The following is a 17,946-nucleotide window of genomic DNA, read 5'->3' as shown; positions in this document are numbered from 1 at the left end:
GTGCCTACCCATCTATGTCAGGCAAGCATTTTGCACGTTCTGCCTGATCTCATCCTTACCATAGTCCTGTCAGATTAGTACTTTTAATCCTATTTAACAAATAAGGAAACTTTGGCTCAGAAAGGTCGACACTTCATTCAAGATCATACTCTTGATAAGTAGCAGAGCCTGAATTCAAACTGTGTCCTTCTGTTTGGGTCGACTAAGCATTTTTAACTGTTCCGCTTGCCTCCCACACTGTCTTCATCTCAGACAGCAAGACTCCTAACAGCTCAGTGCTTTTCATGCTTTGCTTTAAAGAGATGAGTGGGTGTGCACCTTTGTTTTTAATTATCATTTTGAAACTACAGCAAATTAAATTCACCTACCAGTTACAGGAATTTAAAAAGTCACCCCTAACATCTCACACGAAACTAGCCTTTGAGTGAAACCCAGCGGCCCTCCTGAATCCTGGCGCCCCGGTCCTCACCTCTCCTCCTGGCTGCAAACTTGGTGAAGGGAAAGGAGCCTGGTGGCGGGCCAGAGAGCTGAGTTCCAGCCCCTGTTCTGCCGCTCTGTCAACCCTTGGAGACTTCTCCTTCAGGGTAGCAGGAGGCTGTCTGCTCGGGTCAACTTAGGGTTTCTCCCGCGTCTCAGCCCGGCGGCTCTGAGGGCGCCCGCGGCGAGGGCGTGCCCAGCGGTCTCGCCGCAGATCCCGCGTGAAACTGCCCAGTTCTCTGAGGAGGCTGCTCACCGCAGCTGTCCCCACCCCCATCCCGCAGTCCCTTTCTTCCCGCTTCTTCTAACTTGGAAAAGTGAAGCCCCTACACTTCAAGCCTCCGCTAAGTTCCCGTCTGCACCCGAGGCCGGAGCGCTGCTTCCCCGTCCCTGGCTGCCAGAAAAACCAGTCTCCAGTTTTCTAACTTTACGCTCCTCTGAGGGGAATTCTGAGAACTCTGCGACGGGTCTGACTGAAACGTGAGAAGACAAAGCCTGTCTAATCAGTGAACTCCGACGCCTCCACCCGGCTCGTAGCGCCCAGGCCTTCTCCGGCGAGCGCACGCCGGGCGGGTCCCAGAGCTCGGCTTTCTCACGCCAGGATTCCGTGCCTCGAGGCTCGCGGCGCTCGAGCCGCAGCGCCCGGCACTGGGCGAGCCGAAGTCCAGGTGCCGCTATTTCTGCTCCGGCCCGCCCAGGTCTGAGGAAGTCAGGGCGTGCTCACAGCGCAGCAGCCTAGCGCAGCGCTCGGCCGTCGGGAGGCTGAAGAAAGGTCCGCGCTGGGCTCGCAGCCCTTCCTGCCGGCCTCCCCACGCCGGGCCTCGGCTCCCCTTGTTTCCCGCTCCCGCCTCCTCCCGTAGACTGCCAGGCGGACCCAGCCTGCCTCTCTCTCAGCCTTCACTACCGGGTCAAGCGGCGGAGGGAGGGAGCGGAGACAGCGGCGAAGCGGCTCCCCACCCGGCGCGCGCGTGCCCCTCCTCCCCCTCCAGCCCGCTCCCTCCTCCTCTGCCCTCTGCCTCCTCCCCTGTTGCCAGTACAGTACAACTAGTACGCGCACACACAGACACAGACACGCGCGGGCGCGCGCGGACCCTGTCGCTGCCACTGCAGCTACCATGGATATCAGCTAACAACACACGCTCAGGCGCGCGCGCGCGCTCCCACTCGCACCACGCAGGAGTGGCCCCCGGCATCCTTACCCTCCTTCCCCACCCCCACCCACCCGCTCCCCAGCTCGGCTACTGCTCGCTCTGGCTGCCGCCGCCGCCGCCGCCGCCACCGCCGCCACCACCACAGCTCTCTTCTGCTGCGGGGCCACAGCTTTGAGTGTCATTCAAGGGACAGCACAACCTCACCCAAGCTCTCCTACCTCTGCCCAGCCGTCCCTGTCATCCTCCCCCTTCCTCGTCCACACTCCATCCAAAGAAGAGGGAAAGCACCGAACAGAGGCGGGAGGAAGGCAGTCTGCTCTTCTCACCTCCTGGCCCCCTGGCTCCTTCATCCTCATTCTCTCAGCACCAACTCCCCTACCCCAAAGGAATCCCTCAGGAGCTGAGGCGACTCACCCCACTGCCATGTCCAAAAGCTTGAAAAAGAAAAGCCACTGGACTAGCAAAGTCCATGAGAGTGTCATTGGCAGGAACCCGGAGGGCCAGCTGGGCTTCGAACTGAAGGGGGGCGCCGAGAATGGACAGTTCCCCTACTTGGGGGAGGTGAAGCCCGGCAAGGTGGCCTATGAGAGCGGCAGCAAGTTGGTGTCTGAGGAACTGCTGCTGGAAGTAAACGAGACCCCCGTGGCGGGGCTCACCATCAGGGACGTGCTTGCCGTGATCAAACACTGCAAGGATCCCCTCCGGCTCAAGTGTGTCAAGCAAGGTGAGCGTAGCGGCTTGCTCGGTGCTCTGCCAGGAGGCTGGACCGCTTCAAGCGCGGGGCATAATGGAAGGGTGGGCTCGCGTGTGGAAGGGGGTGTGTTGCGCGACGGTGGGGTGAGGTCGAGAGAGAACCGGCAGAGCAAGTGGGCTTTGCCGGGGTTCCGAATGGGGGGCTCGGTGGAAGGGAGGGGCGGATTGCGGTGGGGCGTGCAACTTTGTTTGCGCAGTTATCCCCTCTCCTTTGGTAGGTGTTCGGCCTTGTGTGACCTCAGAGGTGCAGGCGAGCTCCCGGGGCAATTGAATGTGCGTCAGCGGCACGGCCCGCAGTGGATGAAGAGCTTTTAGGGAAGGAAGGAAGGAAGGAAGGGAGGAAGGATGGAAGAAAAGGAGGGAGGGAGAAAGGGGAGAAGGGAGAGAGGGGAGAAGGGAGAAAGGGGAGGAAGGAGCAACTTGAGGGTGCAGCGGCATCACCAGCAGGGCGGGGAGGAGTAGGGGGTGGCGGGACGAGCCGAGAGCTGCGCCCTCAGTCTCGGGAGCTGGACTGAAGACGCCTTGGGGGAATCCCTGAGCCACTAGTTGACAAAGAAGGGACGGGGCAGATTGCTTCGGGCGCTTGGACGGGTCTTCCTTAACTTTTTCCCTGCCTCACTCCCCTGTCCCCCTCCCCCTCCCACGATCGTGTCATGTGGGCACCGCGCGTCACGTGCGCACTGACTAACCCGGGCGCTCACCCCGCGCTGGCCCGCGGGCGGCGGTTCGCGAGGAAGGCGCGGCGCTGGCAGCGGGTTCTAGCGTTGGGGGTCAAGAGGAGAGACGTGGTTACCGGAATGTTCTTTACTGTGAACATTGGGTTGAGTGGAAGTTCTCTGTGGTTGGACTCCCCTCTGGCTTCGGATTTGGGCAGAGGGGGGAGGGGGGCGTGTTTCTGAGGAGGAGTTGGATGGAAAAGCCAGCTGGTTACAACTCAGGCTCGGTCAGCTCCAACCTGGTTTAGATGAGGCTCAGCTGAAGGCTGTGATGGGCTGTTGCAGAACTCTCTCACTGTCTTTGCCTGAAAGAAAATTATGGTCCGTAGGAGGGAAGAGGGAGATAAAAGTTTCTTGGAAAGAGGACAACTTTAGCTCGAATTAAGTAGTGTATCTTTGTTTTCCACGTGGGATTTCATACATTTTGTAGCTCACATCCGCATCTCGTGTGTGGCGTGTATGTATATGTGCACATTCACATCAATCTAAAGGTTTCTTGTTGGTGATACATTGTTTGTCCCGCCTCATAGATGGAATTGAGCTGTCATTGCCTGCATTTTGAGCGACCACTTAATCTTACTGCATGATCAACTGTCAAGAAACACTCTTAGGAGGATATGAAACACTCTTAGGGAGCTATTCTTCTCTATAAACCAGTTTTAAAAGTAAGCCAGTGAAAAATGAAATCTCAGTCAAAATTTCTTAACTGTAAATTGCCATACAAAAAGAGTTTTCATTGGGGATTCTTGAGTATTAGTAGCTGATGACTTGAGATAGGCTAATGTGAACATTGACTTGTAGGTCAACATAGCTCCATACTGAATGAAACTGAAGAATATGAGTTTGGTAGGAAGGCAAATAGAGTATCTTACTATTTTTCAAGATGACATACCAGAAGCTCAAATATAGGCATTCATGTTAATATATTTGATGTCATGGTACTATCTTGCAGCAATAGATATAAATGTAAGGTTTTGGTTTTGAGTCCAAAAATCTACTTTACAATTGATGACCATGGTTTTGTTGGCAACAAGGTTGTTATTTGTAGTGGAAAGTGGCTGCAAACCTTAAAGCATTGTTAAGTTGGACTAATGATAATATCCTAATGAGGGAGGTGATTGTCCTATTATAGTTTATAATTATTACCACGTTTTAATGTACTCATTCTGAGCACTGCATTTTGAGATGGACCTTCCCAAACTGTAACTCTAGCAGCAAGACAAGAAAAGAAAGAAAGGGAGATTGTTGGGTATTGTCAATCTATTCTATAAAATCCAGTGGAAAGACTTGGAAAAGTGAAAGCATGAAAGCTATCATTAAATCTTGAAAAGCTATCAAGTAAGAAAAGGAATTCTGACTATCCTGTGATACTCTATAGGGTCAAACTAAGATGAATCTATGAAAATTTTTAAAGGATGAAGCATCTTTACTTTTATTAAGAAGATTCTAATAGAGCTTTAAAAAAAAATCTGTGGACTATATTGTGAACTCATGAGCCCCCATCATTGTGAGTGTTTATGAAGAGGCCAATGACCACATGCCATGGATTCTTATGTAAGATGGGTACCTGGACTAGATCTTATTTAAATCCTTCCATGATTTGATCCAAGGTAGTCTCTGATACTCAACTTCTGTGTTAGATTTTATTTGGAAGATTACTGTTTTTAGAACTCATGGCATATACACATATAATGTGATATATTTAGGGAAAATTTCTTTTCATTGTGTGTTAACCTTCAGTTCTGCGCTTCACTGAGCCATTGATGATTGATGTTCATAATGATGTTCACAGAACCCCAGAGGAATCTGATTAACCTCCTGAATCACTAACCAAGGAGCAAAAATAATTGCTTCTTTTAGCTTTTGTGGAAAATGTAATCCTCTCTTATATTCTTCTATGTATGGTGATTCATATACTATTCCCTTGTTGAAATCTTTCTTTCCCTTGTCAAATAATAATAGGTTTACTTTATCATTGTAAGCAAAGTGAAAATTTCAGAACCGTAGATACAGTGCCTGTGTGTCTTGGGTTTCACTATAGATTTCACTTGCTGGAAAAATATTTAGAAACCCTTGGCTCAGTAGTCTTATTTCTAGAGAGCCAGTAAACTAGCATAACTGAAAAACTTAAACATGGCTTGTTTAGCAGTTGTATTTTTAAAATATTAATGAGATAGTTGATTTTCGAGTATTCAAACATTGGGTATTATACAGAAACTACATATATAATCAGGTAAACTGAGGCAGATTTTGCAAAGAAAAGAAGTTTGAATAAGAATATTGATTAAAAAGTGCACCAGATAAAATTGCATTGCTTAATCACTTTTTATTTATGTGCTTGGCTAATTTTATATTACAGTTGTTATAAGAATAAATTATAATTTTAAAAGAAGGTGAACTACCAGAATTTTAAGACACACTAGACAAATAGATGTAGTTTTTCTACATTGTATAAATGTTTTCAAAGCCATTTTTGAAAGCCATTTAATTAAATTCAGGGGATTTCTTTTTTAATTTAAGCTGCATTTAATCCACATAGTGATGAGTCACATATGAAAAATATCCTTTATTGTCACATCCTATTATTATTTATAAACTGGCTTTTTAGTTTATAATAATAAACTTTCCTCACCAAACTAGTTAATCTAAATTAGCACTTCTGTTCTGTGATCTCATTAATGCAGTGGATGCAATTGAAGGACGTTTCTTGAGTGATTTTGAGATCTGTGCTGAAGAGCTAAAGGTTTTTTTTTTCTTTTCTTTTAAAATCTGCACTAAAGTTCACAGCAGCCAGTTACATAGACCATTGTGTCCTACATTCCTAGCTACTGCATCTAAAACCACATGGGGACCTACATAGCCTGAACTTATTTTCCCGTTTAGGATCTCACGATGGAACATAAAGGACAAAACGTTTTATAATTCTTCCGATGTAGGAGAAGGGCCAAGTAAAGCCTTTGAAATTCAGTTCTAGAGAAGATGTACATTGCTCTCCCTCCTATTGCTCCTTTCAAAGATGCCTTCAAAGGAAAGAAGATCCAAATTTATTGAGTCATGCTTTCTTTTTGACTGACTTCAAGGTAGTATCATAGAGTTAAACCTCTATGCTTCCTTTATTTGAAAAGCTGAAAACAAATTGTGTCAAATTTTCTCCAAGATTGATCTTCCTCCATAGAAATGTATGTACGTGAATTTTATTGAATTGTTTAAACAATTTGATCAGTTAATTTTTTTAGGATAAAGTATCTTTAATGTTTTGGAACAAGGTTAATGAGACACTTATCTTTGGGCATAATTTATGGGGGATGCTACTTTAGTTTTTCAGTATATTTTTTAATGTACGTAATTTAGGTAGTATGACCTTGAATGCTAAATATGACTGCTTTTTGTGTGTGTTTGTTTTGAATGAGAGTAATCTTGGGGTGAAATCACAGCTAATGTATTTAAGTGCCACCATTTCTGCTCTTAACATTTATACGGTGCAATCTTTTGCCATATTTCTTATGCTCACTTTTCTTTTTAGTTGCTTGAAATTCACACATTCACATTCATAATGAGCAAAAGGTTTTCACATTTGACAACCCTGACTGCTTGTAGTTTAAACAATGGCTTTCAAATGCATAGCAGTTCCTGGCTGAATCATTTCCCTCAAGAGTTGTGATAGTGTAGCCATTAAATCTAGTCTCCCAAGTAGCCTGTCTGGGTTTGAATCCTGAGTATGCCACTTAGTATTGGTTATATAAACAAGTTGTCTAGCCTGGGGTAGTAATAGTATCTTGAGAATATTAAATAAGATGTATTTAAATGATGTAGTGTCTGGCAGATAATAAGCATTATGTAAGTGTTACTAAATGTTATTCCAAGCATACTGGTCATTTTGAGCTAGTGACATGAAATGTTTTTAACTTTCAAGATATTTTACACTTATTTGAAGACTAACTGAAAAATAGAAAATGATTGACTAATTAATACTATGAGTAATTTGCAAGTAGTAGTCTTCTTTGAAAAGCATTAATGTGAAGAGTAATGCCATTAAGTGGAATGGAACATGTTTTCACGTTTTAAAAATAACTCTCACTGATACCATCTTTATGTGTAAATATCTGTTTTATATTTATTTTAAACTCTAGCCATAGTTTTTCCCCAGTTATTTATTCCCTTTGTACCCATATCTCTTCTCCTAAACAGTTGGTGAATATATTGAATCATTTACTCTAGGCTTGACAAGCACAGAAATCCTATTCGAATTCACTAATTTAACCTTAGGAATTTATTTATACCTCTTGCATGTGACTATTAGATGCTAGTATAATGGGGTTTTTTTTATAATCATATTTTATTTATTTATTTTTGGCTACGTTGGGTCTTCGTTGCTGCGTGTGGGCTTTCTCTAGTTGCCGTAAGCTGCTTTTCCTTGCGGTGGCTTCTCTTGTTGCAGAACGTGAGCTCTAGGTGCACAGGCCTCAGTACTTGTGGTGCACAGGATCAGTAGTTGTGGCTCGCAGGCTCTAGAGCACAGGTTCAGTAGTTGTGGCACATGGGCTTAGTTACTCCGTAGCATGTGGGATCTTCCCGGACCAGGGCTCGAACCCATGTCCCCTGCATTAGCAGGGGGATTCTTAACCACTGTGCCACCAGGGAAGTCCCGACTATTATCATGTTTTAAGGCAGAACTTTTATTTCTTAGCTAGAGATCAAGACCTCATAAAGAAGGGCAATCACGAAACAGAATTAATTCCTAAGTGTTCAGTCAACCATGTATAATAAAGAAAAATACATCAAAATTCAGCAAAAAGTTTACTTTGCATCTGTGAGCACGTCAGCAGCTCAATATAAGTAATTCTCTATATTAACACTTTAAAGATGAAGGATTTACCATCAGCCTCCCCCAGTGAGTTTAGCATTTCAGCTGACTTAGTCCCTTCTTAGAATTCAATAGGAACATCTACCCTGAAGGTCCAGTGCCCAATATTAATTTTTGAATTTTATTTTATTTATTTTTTTATACAGCAGGTTCTTACTAGTCATTAATTTTGTACACATCAGTGTATATATGTCAATCCCAATCGCCCAATTAATCCAATATTAATTTTTAAAAATCTTTCTAAGCTACAACCTGGCTATTTATCATGATAAGAAGCATGGGATAGGGTCTTACAACTTGCTTAGTATTGTGACTCTTTAATTATTTATTCTGTTCTAGTTCCACCTCCCTCTCTTCTGTTTACAGAAAGGACTGATGTGATATTTACTTTAATAAAAGTAAATTATAATTACTTTTGTATAGATAATTTAGTAATAGGTTGATAAGTACTGATTTTACATAGACTTATATAGGGATATGCATCTGCTTAAAACTGTTGTAAAATACTCATATTGTCATAGGAAGTTAATAATTGCTTCTGTTATTACATTTCATTGACGTGTTACTCTATTAAAAAAGACTCCATTTGGAGATTAATTGTTTAAAAACTTAAAAAAAATTTGTTTAAAGTTTAATATACAGTGTTGTCTGCTTTGGATAGTCTAGAAGTACAGAAAAAAAGTTTCCTTTTTTGACAACTGATTGAATATTAACTCAGATGCATCCAGTGCATCTATTTTCAAGGATCCAGTAGGTTAATGAGTGGATATTTTAAATGAATAATTAGATTTGTTTCAATATTTAACATATTTTATGGCTTGTTTTACCTTGGAAAACATTTCTCCCTGTAATTGTTACATGAATCCATGTCCGGCTTTGTGTTATTTTCAGTTATTTTGGTTTACTTAAAAAAAATTTCACTTTTATGGCAGTCATCATATATCCAACAATGGCCCCAAACAAATATGTGACAGAAGAAAGAGTAAACCTTTATAGTGTGAAGTAAAAGATATTTTGAAGATATTGATTTTTCTAATGATAAAATTTGTGGATTAATTTTTTGAACCGTTTAACTGCCTTTAGTGAAACTCGTGCATATGAAATCAGAGATTTTTCTATAAATAGCCATGGGTTTAATTAAGTGACTGTGTAATGAAATAGGAAGAAGCAAACTTGTTTAACAAAAAGTGTATATTTTATTTATCTATTTTTCATATTACATTGTGTTTAAAGAAGTTTCTTAAAACATGAGTTTCCCAAATGTTACAGTGACTTATTTATATTGCCATGGATTACAGGTAGCGTAGGGGCTGTTTGCACTTTACATTGCACTTGAAAGATGATAGAGAATGTCTCAGTAAAAATGTTAAATGCAAAAACCAATTATATATATTTTTAACACTTATTTATCATTTTATAGGTGAGCAATGGTGCTTATCCTACTATTTTGTATCACTGTGCACAGGAAGGTACATACTTAGCTGGAATATATATTAATTCAAGGATAACAAGTGCTGTAGAAACCCACAGATTAATCTAGCAACATACCCTAAACTTGTCAAAATCTGATTAGCTGGATTGCAAGCACGAGCAAGTTTCAGAGATATGAAATGTCCAGTGTTGCATCTGTGAAGCATTATGATCAGTCCACAGTTGAACCCAGTTTGCCTTTCTTTGCAGTCTGTGCTATAAGGATGTTAAAGCAACTCTTTACTAGACAAAGTTTCTTCAAAAAATAACAAGCATTAATAGAGATAATAATATTTTACTATAATTATTACTGTGATAAATATCACTACAACATACTACAATATATAGGTGTATGAAAGTAGCATGCTGTACACCTTAAGCTTATACAATGTTACACGTCAAGTTTATTCAATCAAAAAAATAACAAGCATTTAGGCCTAAAGGGTCACAAAAATCTCCCCAAAATTGTGGCTTATTTCCAAAAGCACCCTGAACATGAATAACTGTAATCTTGCCTTTCTGGCAAGTCAGGTACTTAGTGGATGGCCATTTTGTTAGGACTGGGGCTTTAGACAGAAGGTGATTCCTCTATGGAAAAGCAGGAATATTATCAAAGATGCTCTTACCCATCTGCAGTTAAAATACTAAAACCTTCCTTCTTAGTATTTCTTCTGAAACATTATCTCTAACATTATCTCCTTTTCCTCTTTGGTTGGAAGTACCTTTTCTTTCCTTTTCTTAAGTTCAGTGTGGCAGAGTCACTCTAGTGAATAGCAAATTTGTTCTGTTCTGCTTCTTTGTATACATGGAACACACACACACTTTTGAAATACTAAGTTACTATACTAGTTTTATATACTATATAAATATATACTATATATATATAGTATATATATATATATATACTATATATAGTATATATATATACTATATATATAAATATATAAAGTATATACTTTATATACTATATACTATATACTAGTATATACTATACTAGTTTTATAATACTAAGTTAAATGCTAGTTTTTTTATTTTTTTAAATTTATATTTTGGCCGTGCTGCGTAGCATGTGGGATCCTAGTTCCCTGACCAGGAATTGAAACCTGCGCCCCCTGCAGTGGAAGCGCGGAGTCTCAACCCCTGGATGTCTAGGGAAGTCCCTCAATGCCAGTTTTTAAACCAATGGTCCCAGAAAGGCATTTATGCATGTGAGGATACAGTCTCACTTTAGTCAGAGTTACATAAAATTATTCCATGTGTGACAAATCTAGCTGAAAAGCTTACATAGGTACCCATAAATTTCCAACTGTGAGTGGTATTTTTAACCTTTTTTAGTTTTGATAACAGGAGACCTAAAGACAGTGAAATCAAGTGCCCAGATGATTTCTGTATTTCATGTATGTTAGTTGTTAAGAAATGATAATAAGAATTTGATAGTTTGGATTTTAGTTACTTTTATTTACATCACCAAGTGGCTGGTGGGCTACAAATGCCTAGGGTAATGTCCTAATGTTAACGTAACAAAGGAAGGGGCAGAGATAAGGGGCATGCTTATTCATGAACTTGAGAACATATTTACAGAGTAGTTTAAATTGCACTGGTTTAGTTGTCTCAGAGTAAAATAAGAGGACTGGATCCAACATGCTTTGAATATGTGATATATTACAATTCTGAAGAAGTAATCATTTAAAAATAAGTTAAATGATGCCTAACTTATAAGTGTTTAGCTAAAATACAGGTACTAGTGTTGCTTTACTGAGAATTTGAAAATGTCAAGAAAAACTAAGCTTAATTAACATGGGTCCTAAGAGGTTTTGTTATGAAGTGGAGATTATGATAATTCGAATTACACTGATGTTTTAATTTAAAGCCATTTTCCTTATGTCCAATTAATTTGCTTTGGAGTATCTATATATGAATTTATAAAGTACATATATACCATAAACTTTACTAAGAACTATTTAAAATTTATATCTTTTTAATTTTCTTTTTTTTTTTTTTTGCGATACTTGGGCCTCTCACCGCCGCAGCCCCTCCCGTTGCGGAGCACAGGCTCCGGAGGCGCAGGCCCAGTAGCCATGGCTCACGGGCCTAGCCGCTCCGCGTCACATGGGATCCTCCCGGACGCACGAACCTGTGTCCTCTGCATCGGCAGGTGGACTCTCAACCACTGCGCCACCAGGGAAGCCCTAAAATTTATATCTTTGATAGCCCTAACAGTATGCTAACTTACTACTGTGAATCAAGAAAATATCCTTTTATATTCTCATCCCAAGTCTCCCTTTTAAAATTAATTGGAAATTCTTCATTGTCTTAATGTGAAGAGTATCATGACACCCTTTACCCTTGGGGAAATTGACTCTTTTAGCATTGAATAAGGAGGTACTTTGCTTTCATTGAATATGCTTTCAGACAGACTTTAGAAAGTCACAAAGTTATTAGAGATTGTTGGTTGTCTACCTGGAATGCATTTTTTCTTTTCCCCCTCCCTTCATTCCTTACTGAACAGAACGCCAGTTTTGTTCAAGTATCCACATGCTGATGTGATGCTATGCCATGTGTTTCATATTATGTCAGCCTTATCCCAAGGGAATGGACTTAGACTAGTCTAAACCAAGCATGGTAATTCCATCTCTTTGCCAATGATTGTTTTAGGAAATGGCTTATAACCCAGCTCTAAGTAATGAAAAGTAAAGTGAAGCCCCTTGGGGACTTTCTGAGAAACTTCTTAGTACTTAAAATAAGATCTAGGACAGATCTATTCATTTTTCAGTCTCTGGAAGTTGCTGTACATGGAGGTGATACCTGGGGCAACTGTAGCCATCTTGTGATCACGAGGAGAGTGGCCAAAGGTGGAGAATGGCAGAACTGAGTGATATAAAGTTACTGGCTCCTTGATGGTCTGCTAAAATAATGAGCCCAAACTAGTCCTCTCTTAGGACTTCTTGTTATTGAGCTAACAGTACACAAGATATTTTAAGCCATTTGGATTGGGTTTTCCGTTATTTTGAGGCCAAAATCTTTTGATTGATATAACTGTAAAATATAAAAATAAGTATTTTATTCCTATTTTATTGTTTTGGGGAGCACTGGTGAATATCCTTCAAAAACAGAAATCTATTTGAAGAATAAACCAAGATGTATTTTCCTGTAACATAAGCTCAGTCAAATTCTAAGTATGTCTCTGTTATCTCATTCAGTTTTGCTATGGTTGGACCTCTGTTTTAAATTCCAGAAAATTGTGAGCATTCAGAAGTAAAATATGTGGGATTACAACTTTATTTTAACATTATCCAAAACAGAACATAATCAAGAAAGCAAACCAGCTACAAAAATATACCCACCAATGCATGCCAGAAATATTTTGAAATATTTTTGGAATTATGGAGTGTTTACAAATGTCTATGCCATTGATCCAGGAGTGTATAATTATAAACTGACTCATCAAAAATGTTCCAACACCATTCTTCCAGAGCTAGAATTCATCTAGTTATTATTCAGTGAACATTTATTGGTAACCTATTCTCTATCTGGCATTGAACTAGAGACTGGTGATAAAAAGATGAATAAGACTTCATTAAGACATCGTCTGCATCCTCAAGTAGTCCATCCTGTGGTATGTCTATGTGATCTGAGTTAAAAATCGTTAAGGAGAAGGTTCTTTCATTACATAATGGATAGCATCCTTTATGTAATCAGAATAAAAGGTAAGAAAAAACATTTTGGAGAAGAAATATGAGTTAGGAGTTCTTAGTATTCTACAATATGGAATACAGTTCAAGTAGTTACATGGACTCTGTATATATTTTAATGTTGTGCTTATGTTCTAAGCACTGTGCTAGATAGTGATTGTAGTAAGGTGTGTAAATCTTGATCCTGTGCCAGGAATTTCACAGTGCAGTATGTAGTTAAGAGCATGGAACTCTGGAGGCAGGCAGATGTGGATTCCAGTCACAGCTCTACTCCCATGCTAGCTATGAATTGAACAAGTTATTTCACATCTCTATACATCAATTCCATCCTTTGTAAAACAAGTATCATTACAAACCTACTTTACAAAGATGTTATGAGGAATAAATATTATAATGCCTATAGGATGCTTAGCTTAAGGCCTGGAGTACAGTATAGGCTCAATACTATATATATATAATATATATTTCACACACATATATTGTTTGATGTTATAATTACCATATATACTGTTAATATTCAATTTGGTTTAACAGTTACTATAAATAAGAATTTTGAATGGAATAAATATTTCAGAAGGTCTATGCTAGCAGAAGGGTACCTGGTCTCTCCTGAGGTTTCAAGCAACAGTTCATGGAGAAGAGAATACTTCAGTAGGAAATCAGGTGAGGAGGGTAGGAGGACCCTTCTAGAGAAAAAGGCAAGGAAGCATTGATATTGAGAGTTTCTAGGAATGTGATAAAGAAGAGTTTCTAAGTACTAAAGTCTGGAATTTAATATAGACAGTAGTAATAAATGAGCTAGGGCGGTTAGATTGGGCTAAGCTATCGTATAGAACTGAATGGTGAACCACTGAGTATTACTGCTTTATTATTATTAACATCGTCATTAATGACAGACGTTTGTGCGGTGCTTATTATATGTCAGGTAGTGTTCTAAATACTTTAAGTAAATGTTAATTGATTTTACCTCTACAAGGTAGGTACTATCATGAACTCCATTGCGGATAAGAAAATGAGCCCAGAGAGATAAAGAAACTTGCCCAAAGCCACATAATAATTAAATGAGCCAGGATTTAACCTAGGTACTATCTTAACCAGTGTGCTAGCTTGCCTCTCTGTGTTAGAAAGGTTTTAAGAACAGGATTAAGAAGGTCATGTTTGTGCATTGTTTTCCCAGTGAGGGCAACTGTAGGCAACATTTCATGGAACACATGTAGGCAATGAAGAGACCTAATTAAAGGAGGTTGAAGAAAGAGGCAGGAAGACCGTTCAGGAGGCTATAGATTTACCCAGAGGAGAGGTTTTGAGGTCTTGAACTATAATAATGAGGGTAGGAATGGGAAAGTGAGGTCTAAGGCAAGAAAACTGTGGATGGTAAAATTGTCAGTACACGTGATTGTATGGGGACAAAGAGAAAGAAAGGAGTCTTGCTGACTTTCTGGTGTCTTTTAGGTGGTGCCAATCATTATAGAGACTGGTGGCAAGATGTAGATTTGGGGAGAAGGTAATTCCATTTGGGATATATTTAATATGAGATGTGCAGAAAGAATTCAAGTGGTAGACATCTGAATATCCCATGTCTAAAATTCAGAAGAGTGAGTGAGGCTGAATGTGTAAATTAGTGAATATGAGATTATCCAATGAGAGAAAATAAAGACAAAAAGAATAAGAAAACACTGTGGCATCTACGTACATTTCAGAAGTCAGGGGATCCCAGGAAGGAAACTAAGACTGTTATCAGAACAGTCTTAACACTGAGTGAGTGGTCAGCACCATGGTTAGAAAGATGATGTCTGTAACATTTCCATTGCATTTGGCAAAAATGGAGGTCACCTTTGTTTGGTGTCATTTCATTGGAGTGGGTGGTGCAGAAGAGTTCATGTCACAGGTTTGAAGAGTGAATAGGAAGTAAGAAAATGGAAATAGCACGTGCATCCCACTCCTTCAAGAAGTCTGTTTAGTAGGAAAGGTAATGGACAGTTATCTATCTAGGAGATGCATGTTAAAAGAGATAGAGGTGTTTGCGTGTGTGTGTGTGTGTGTGTGTGTGTGTGTTATGATGGAAGAGACTTGAGCTTGAATTTCTGTATTTGTCACATAAATACATGTTTTTCATCAATAAAAATATTGTAGCAAATTAAGATCCTTTGATTAATTGAATAAATAATTATTTATTATACTTCTGTTTTGTGTCATGCTAAAGCTAGGTCCTGGCATTAAAATAGTAATGGTCAGACCCTACCTTCCAAGACTACAGAGTAGAAGGAGAAGCAATCACGTACAAAGCTAACCTTAAAACACTGAGTTTTAGTGGAATGGTACAGATATAAACATACTGCTTTTAGAGCACAAAGGAGGGAAAGGAAGAAGCAGAGGAATATAATGTAAGGAGTGTGGATCCTGGAGTAAGAGGACTTAATTGGATTCCAGTCCCAAGTTCATTGCTATCATGTCCTTATGGGGCTATTAACTTTCTTTGAGCCTCAGTCACCTCATATGTTATAGAATGGTTATTAGAATCCAAGAAGGTAATGCCTATGGAAATATTTTCTAAAACTTTAGTGTAGCTTAGTTGGAAATGTTATTACTTAAGAGATGGAAGATCACTGAGGGTGTGTGTATGTGTGTGTGGGTGCTTCACAGCATAAGGGATCTTGGAAATGGTCTCTAATGCATGAGTGGGAGGTGGGGAGGTGTAGAAAGCAGAGAGGAGAGCATGACCAAAGGTGGGAGAGGGTGAAAATGACCCTCCTGTAGAGAGAACTAAATACAGATCAGTGAGGCTAGTGAAAGGGGTAGCTGAGTAATCTTGATACCAACTGAAGATTTTTCCAGAAAGGAAACTTAGAATCATATCAGGGAAGGTATTAAATGAAAACCTAAAGAGTTTGGACATTATTCTCTAGGTGAGTAAAGCCACTGAAGGTATCTGAACAAGGGAAAAGCATAATCAAAGTGATTGGGGTTTTTGGTTTTTGGTTTTTGAGGCACAGGGGCAGGGAGGAAATGTGGTATGAGGTATGTATTGAGAGGAGAAGAAAGTGAGAGCAAGGCCTAAGGCCTGGAATCAGCGGTGGGAATGGAAGGACATGAACTGGAGACATATTATAGAGGCAGGATGGATAAGGATTTATATCCAAGTGATTGGGAAGTAGTGGTGAAGAGGAGGCAGGAGTCAAAGATAACTGCCCTGGGGGTGGGTGTTCAGAGTAGATGAAGATGCCATTAACTACAGATGTTAAAATTTAATCTACAGTAGAAGTGGCTTCAGACTGTTCTAGAAATCGAAAATTGCTGTCTTGGACAACTATGGAAGAAGCAGCATGCTATTTTCAGCATATTTGACTCTTAGTGAATAAGTAATATTATTATATTCACCAGGTATCTATCATTGGTTTTACTTAAAACAATTTAGACTAGGCCTTGGAGTTGGAGATAGTGAGTTAAAAGAATAAAGTTATAAAATGACCTATTTTTCATTTTTAACAGATTTTTTTATTTCATGTTGCTTCAATTGAAACAGAGAGTGGAAAAAAATGAGTGCCTGGGAATATAATATGTTTGAGCTTCCTGGCAGATGGCACGTTTCTGATGTTCAACAGTTGTTGGTCACATACATCTAGAGCTCACAAAATTGCTGGAGCTGCAGATTAGAGAGTTGAGTTATGCTCTTTTTATGATGGTAGCTGTAGCCCTTCAGGGAGCTCTGGTCCCTTTATAAGAGCATTGAGAGTGAAAGGAGGTCAAGAATGGGAATTTGAGGGATGCCTGTATTTAACGGGCCTGCGTATATAATCTTCTTTACTTAGTACTTCTAACTTAAAGGGTGGGTGTCGGGGGTAGGGGGGAACATAAATCTGTAATAATGTACAAACCACTTTTTAAATTGGGTTCTTTATAATACGTATCGTATAGGATACATTTATCATATAAGGATTTTTAATGTTAATGTATCACTGTTAAGCACTAAAGATAATGTTTCTAGCAAGTCATATACAAACAATAATAGTGGGAACTTTGTCTTCAACAGCGCTGCCTTTATCCGCTGTATGTTTTTAGTTTTAATTCAGAGATCACAGAAGTAAAACTGCCTCATTTTCTGGTTCTGTGAGCTGCTATTTTGAGACCAAGATATTTGACCATTGATGTAATATTCTAGGCTATATTTGGAGTAAACCTTGAAAATCCAAACTCTTCCCTAAGTTTTACTAGGAATTCTTCATTGAAACTATGTTTGTAATGAATTACCTTCTCTGTCACATAAAATTATTCAAATGTTTCCACATGGCAGTGGTAGGACTGTGCATATTTTTGAGCACTCAAAATTTAATCTTCTTTCAGGTATCTTCTCTAGTTCAAGGTCCCAGAAATGAAATATGAAGTATTTTGAACTGTATGTGGTATATAATTTTGGTTATAAATGAAAAGAATGGCATATACATCTCAAGATCTCAAGGTTCATTTATTTTATCCACTATTGGTACGTGAGAATTAGATCCAGAGGCTCCTGATTCTTAGTATCACAACAAAATATTTACTCATTTCTATTTGCTATAACAATGGTTGGCTGATAAAGTTGTCAAATATGTCACTTGCATTAGACCTCGAATTCATCCAGTTGGGACAACATCTAATTTGTGTTTATTTCCCTAGTACTTGGAATGATGCCAGAAAATATGTAGAATGTTTAGGTAACATTTTGAATGGATGAATGATAAAGGTCCTTTTTCCCTGTAATAGTTGATTTATTTGAAACATTATATTTGTCAGGGTTCACCAGAGAAACAGAACCAATAGGAGACATATATATGTATATATGAGGG

The 17,946-nt window shown here is 39.7% G+C and overlaps 1 protein-coding gene across 2 annotated transcripts in view; it reads left to right on the top strand.

Moving 5' to 3' along the window:
• The first annotated feature begins 2,051 nt into the window (after positions 1-2,051).
• MAGI2 (membrane associated guanylate kinase, WW and PDZ domain containing 2) overlaps positions 2,052-17,946 on the top strand; it is a 1,334,711-nt gene continuing 1,318,816 nt past the window's right edge. For both annotated transcript variants that reach the window (XM_065884282.1, XM_065884281.1), the window contains exon 1: positions 2,052-2,352. In XM_065884282.1, coding sequence (XP_065740354.1) covers positions 2,052-2,352 — 301 coding nt within the window. The remainder of the gene's footprint in view (positions 2,353-17,946) is intronic.

Source organism: Phocoena phocoena, chromosome 9 (genome assembly GCF_963924675.1).
Source record: "Phocoena phocoena chromosome 9, mPhoPho1.1, whole genome shotgun sequence".
Taxonomy (NCBI): domain Eukaryota; kingdom Metazoa; phylum Chordata; class Mammalia; order Artiodactyla; family Phocoenidae; genus Phocoena; species Phocoena phocoena.
This window is presented reverse-complemented; position numbering and strand designations above follow the sequence as displayed.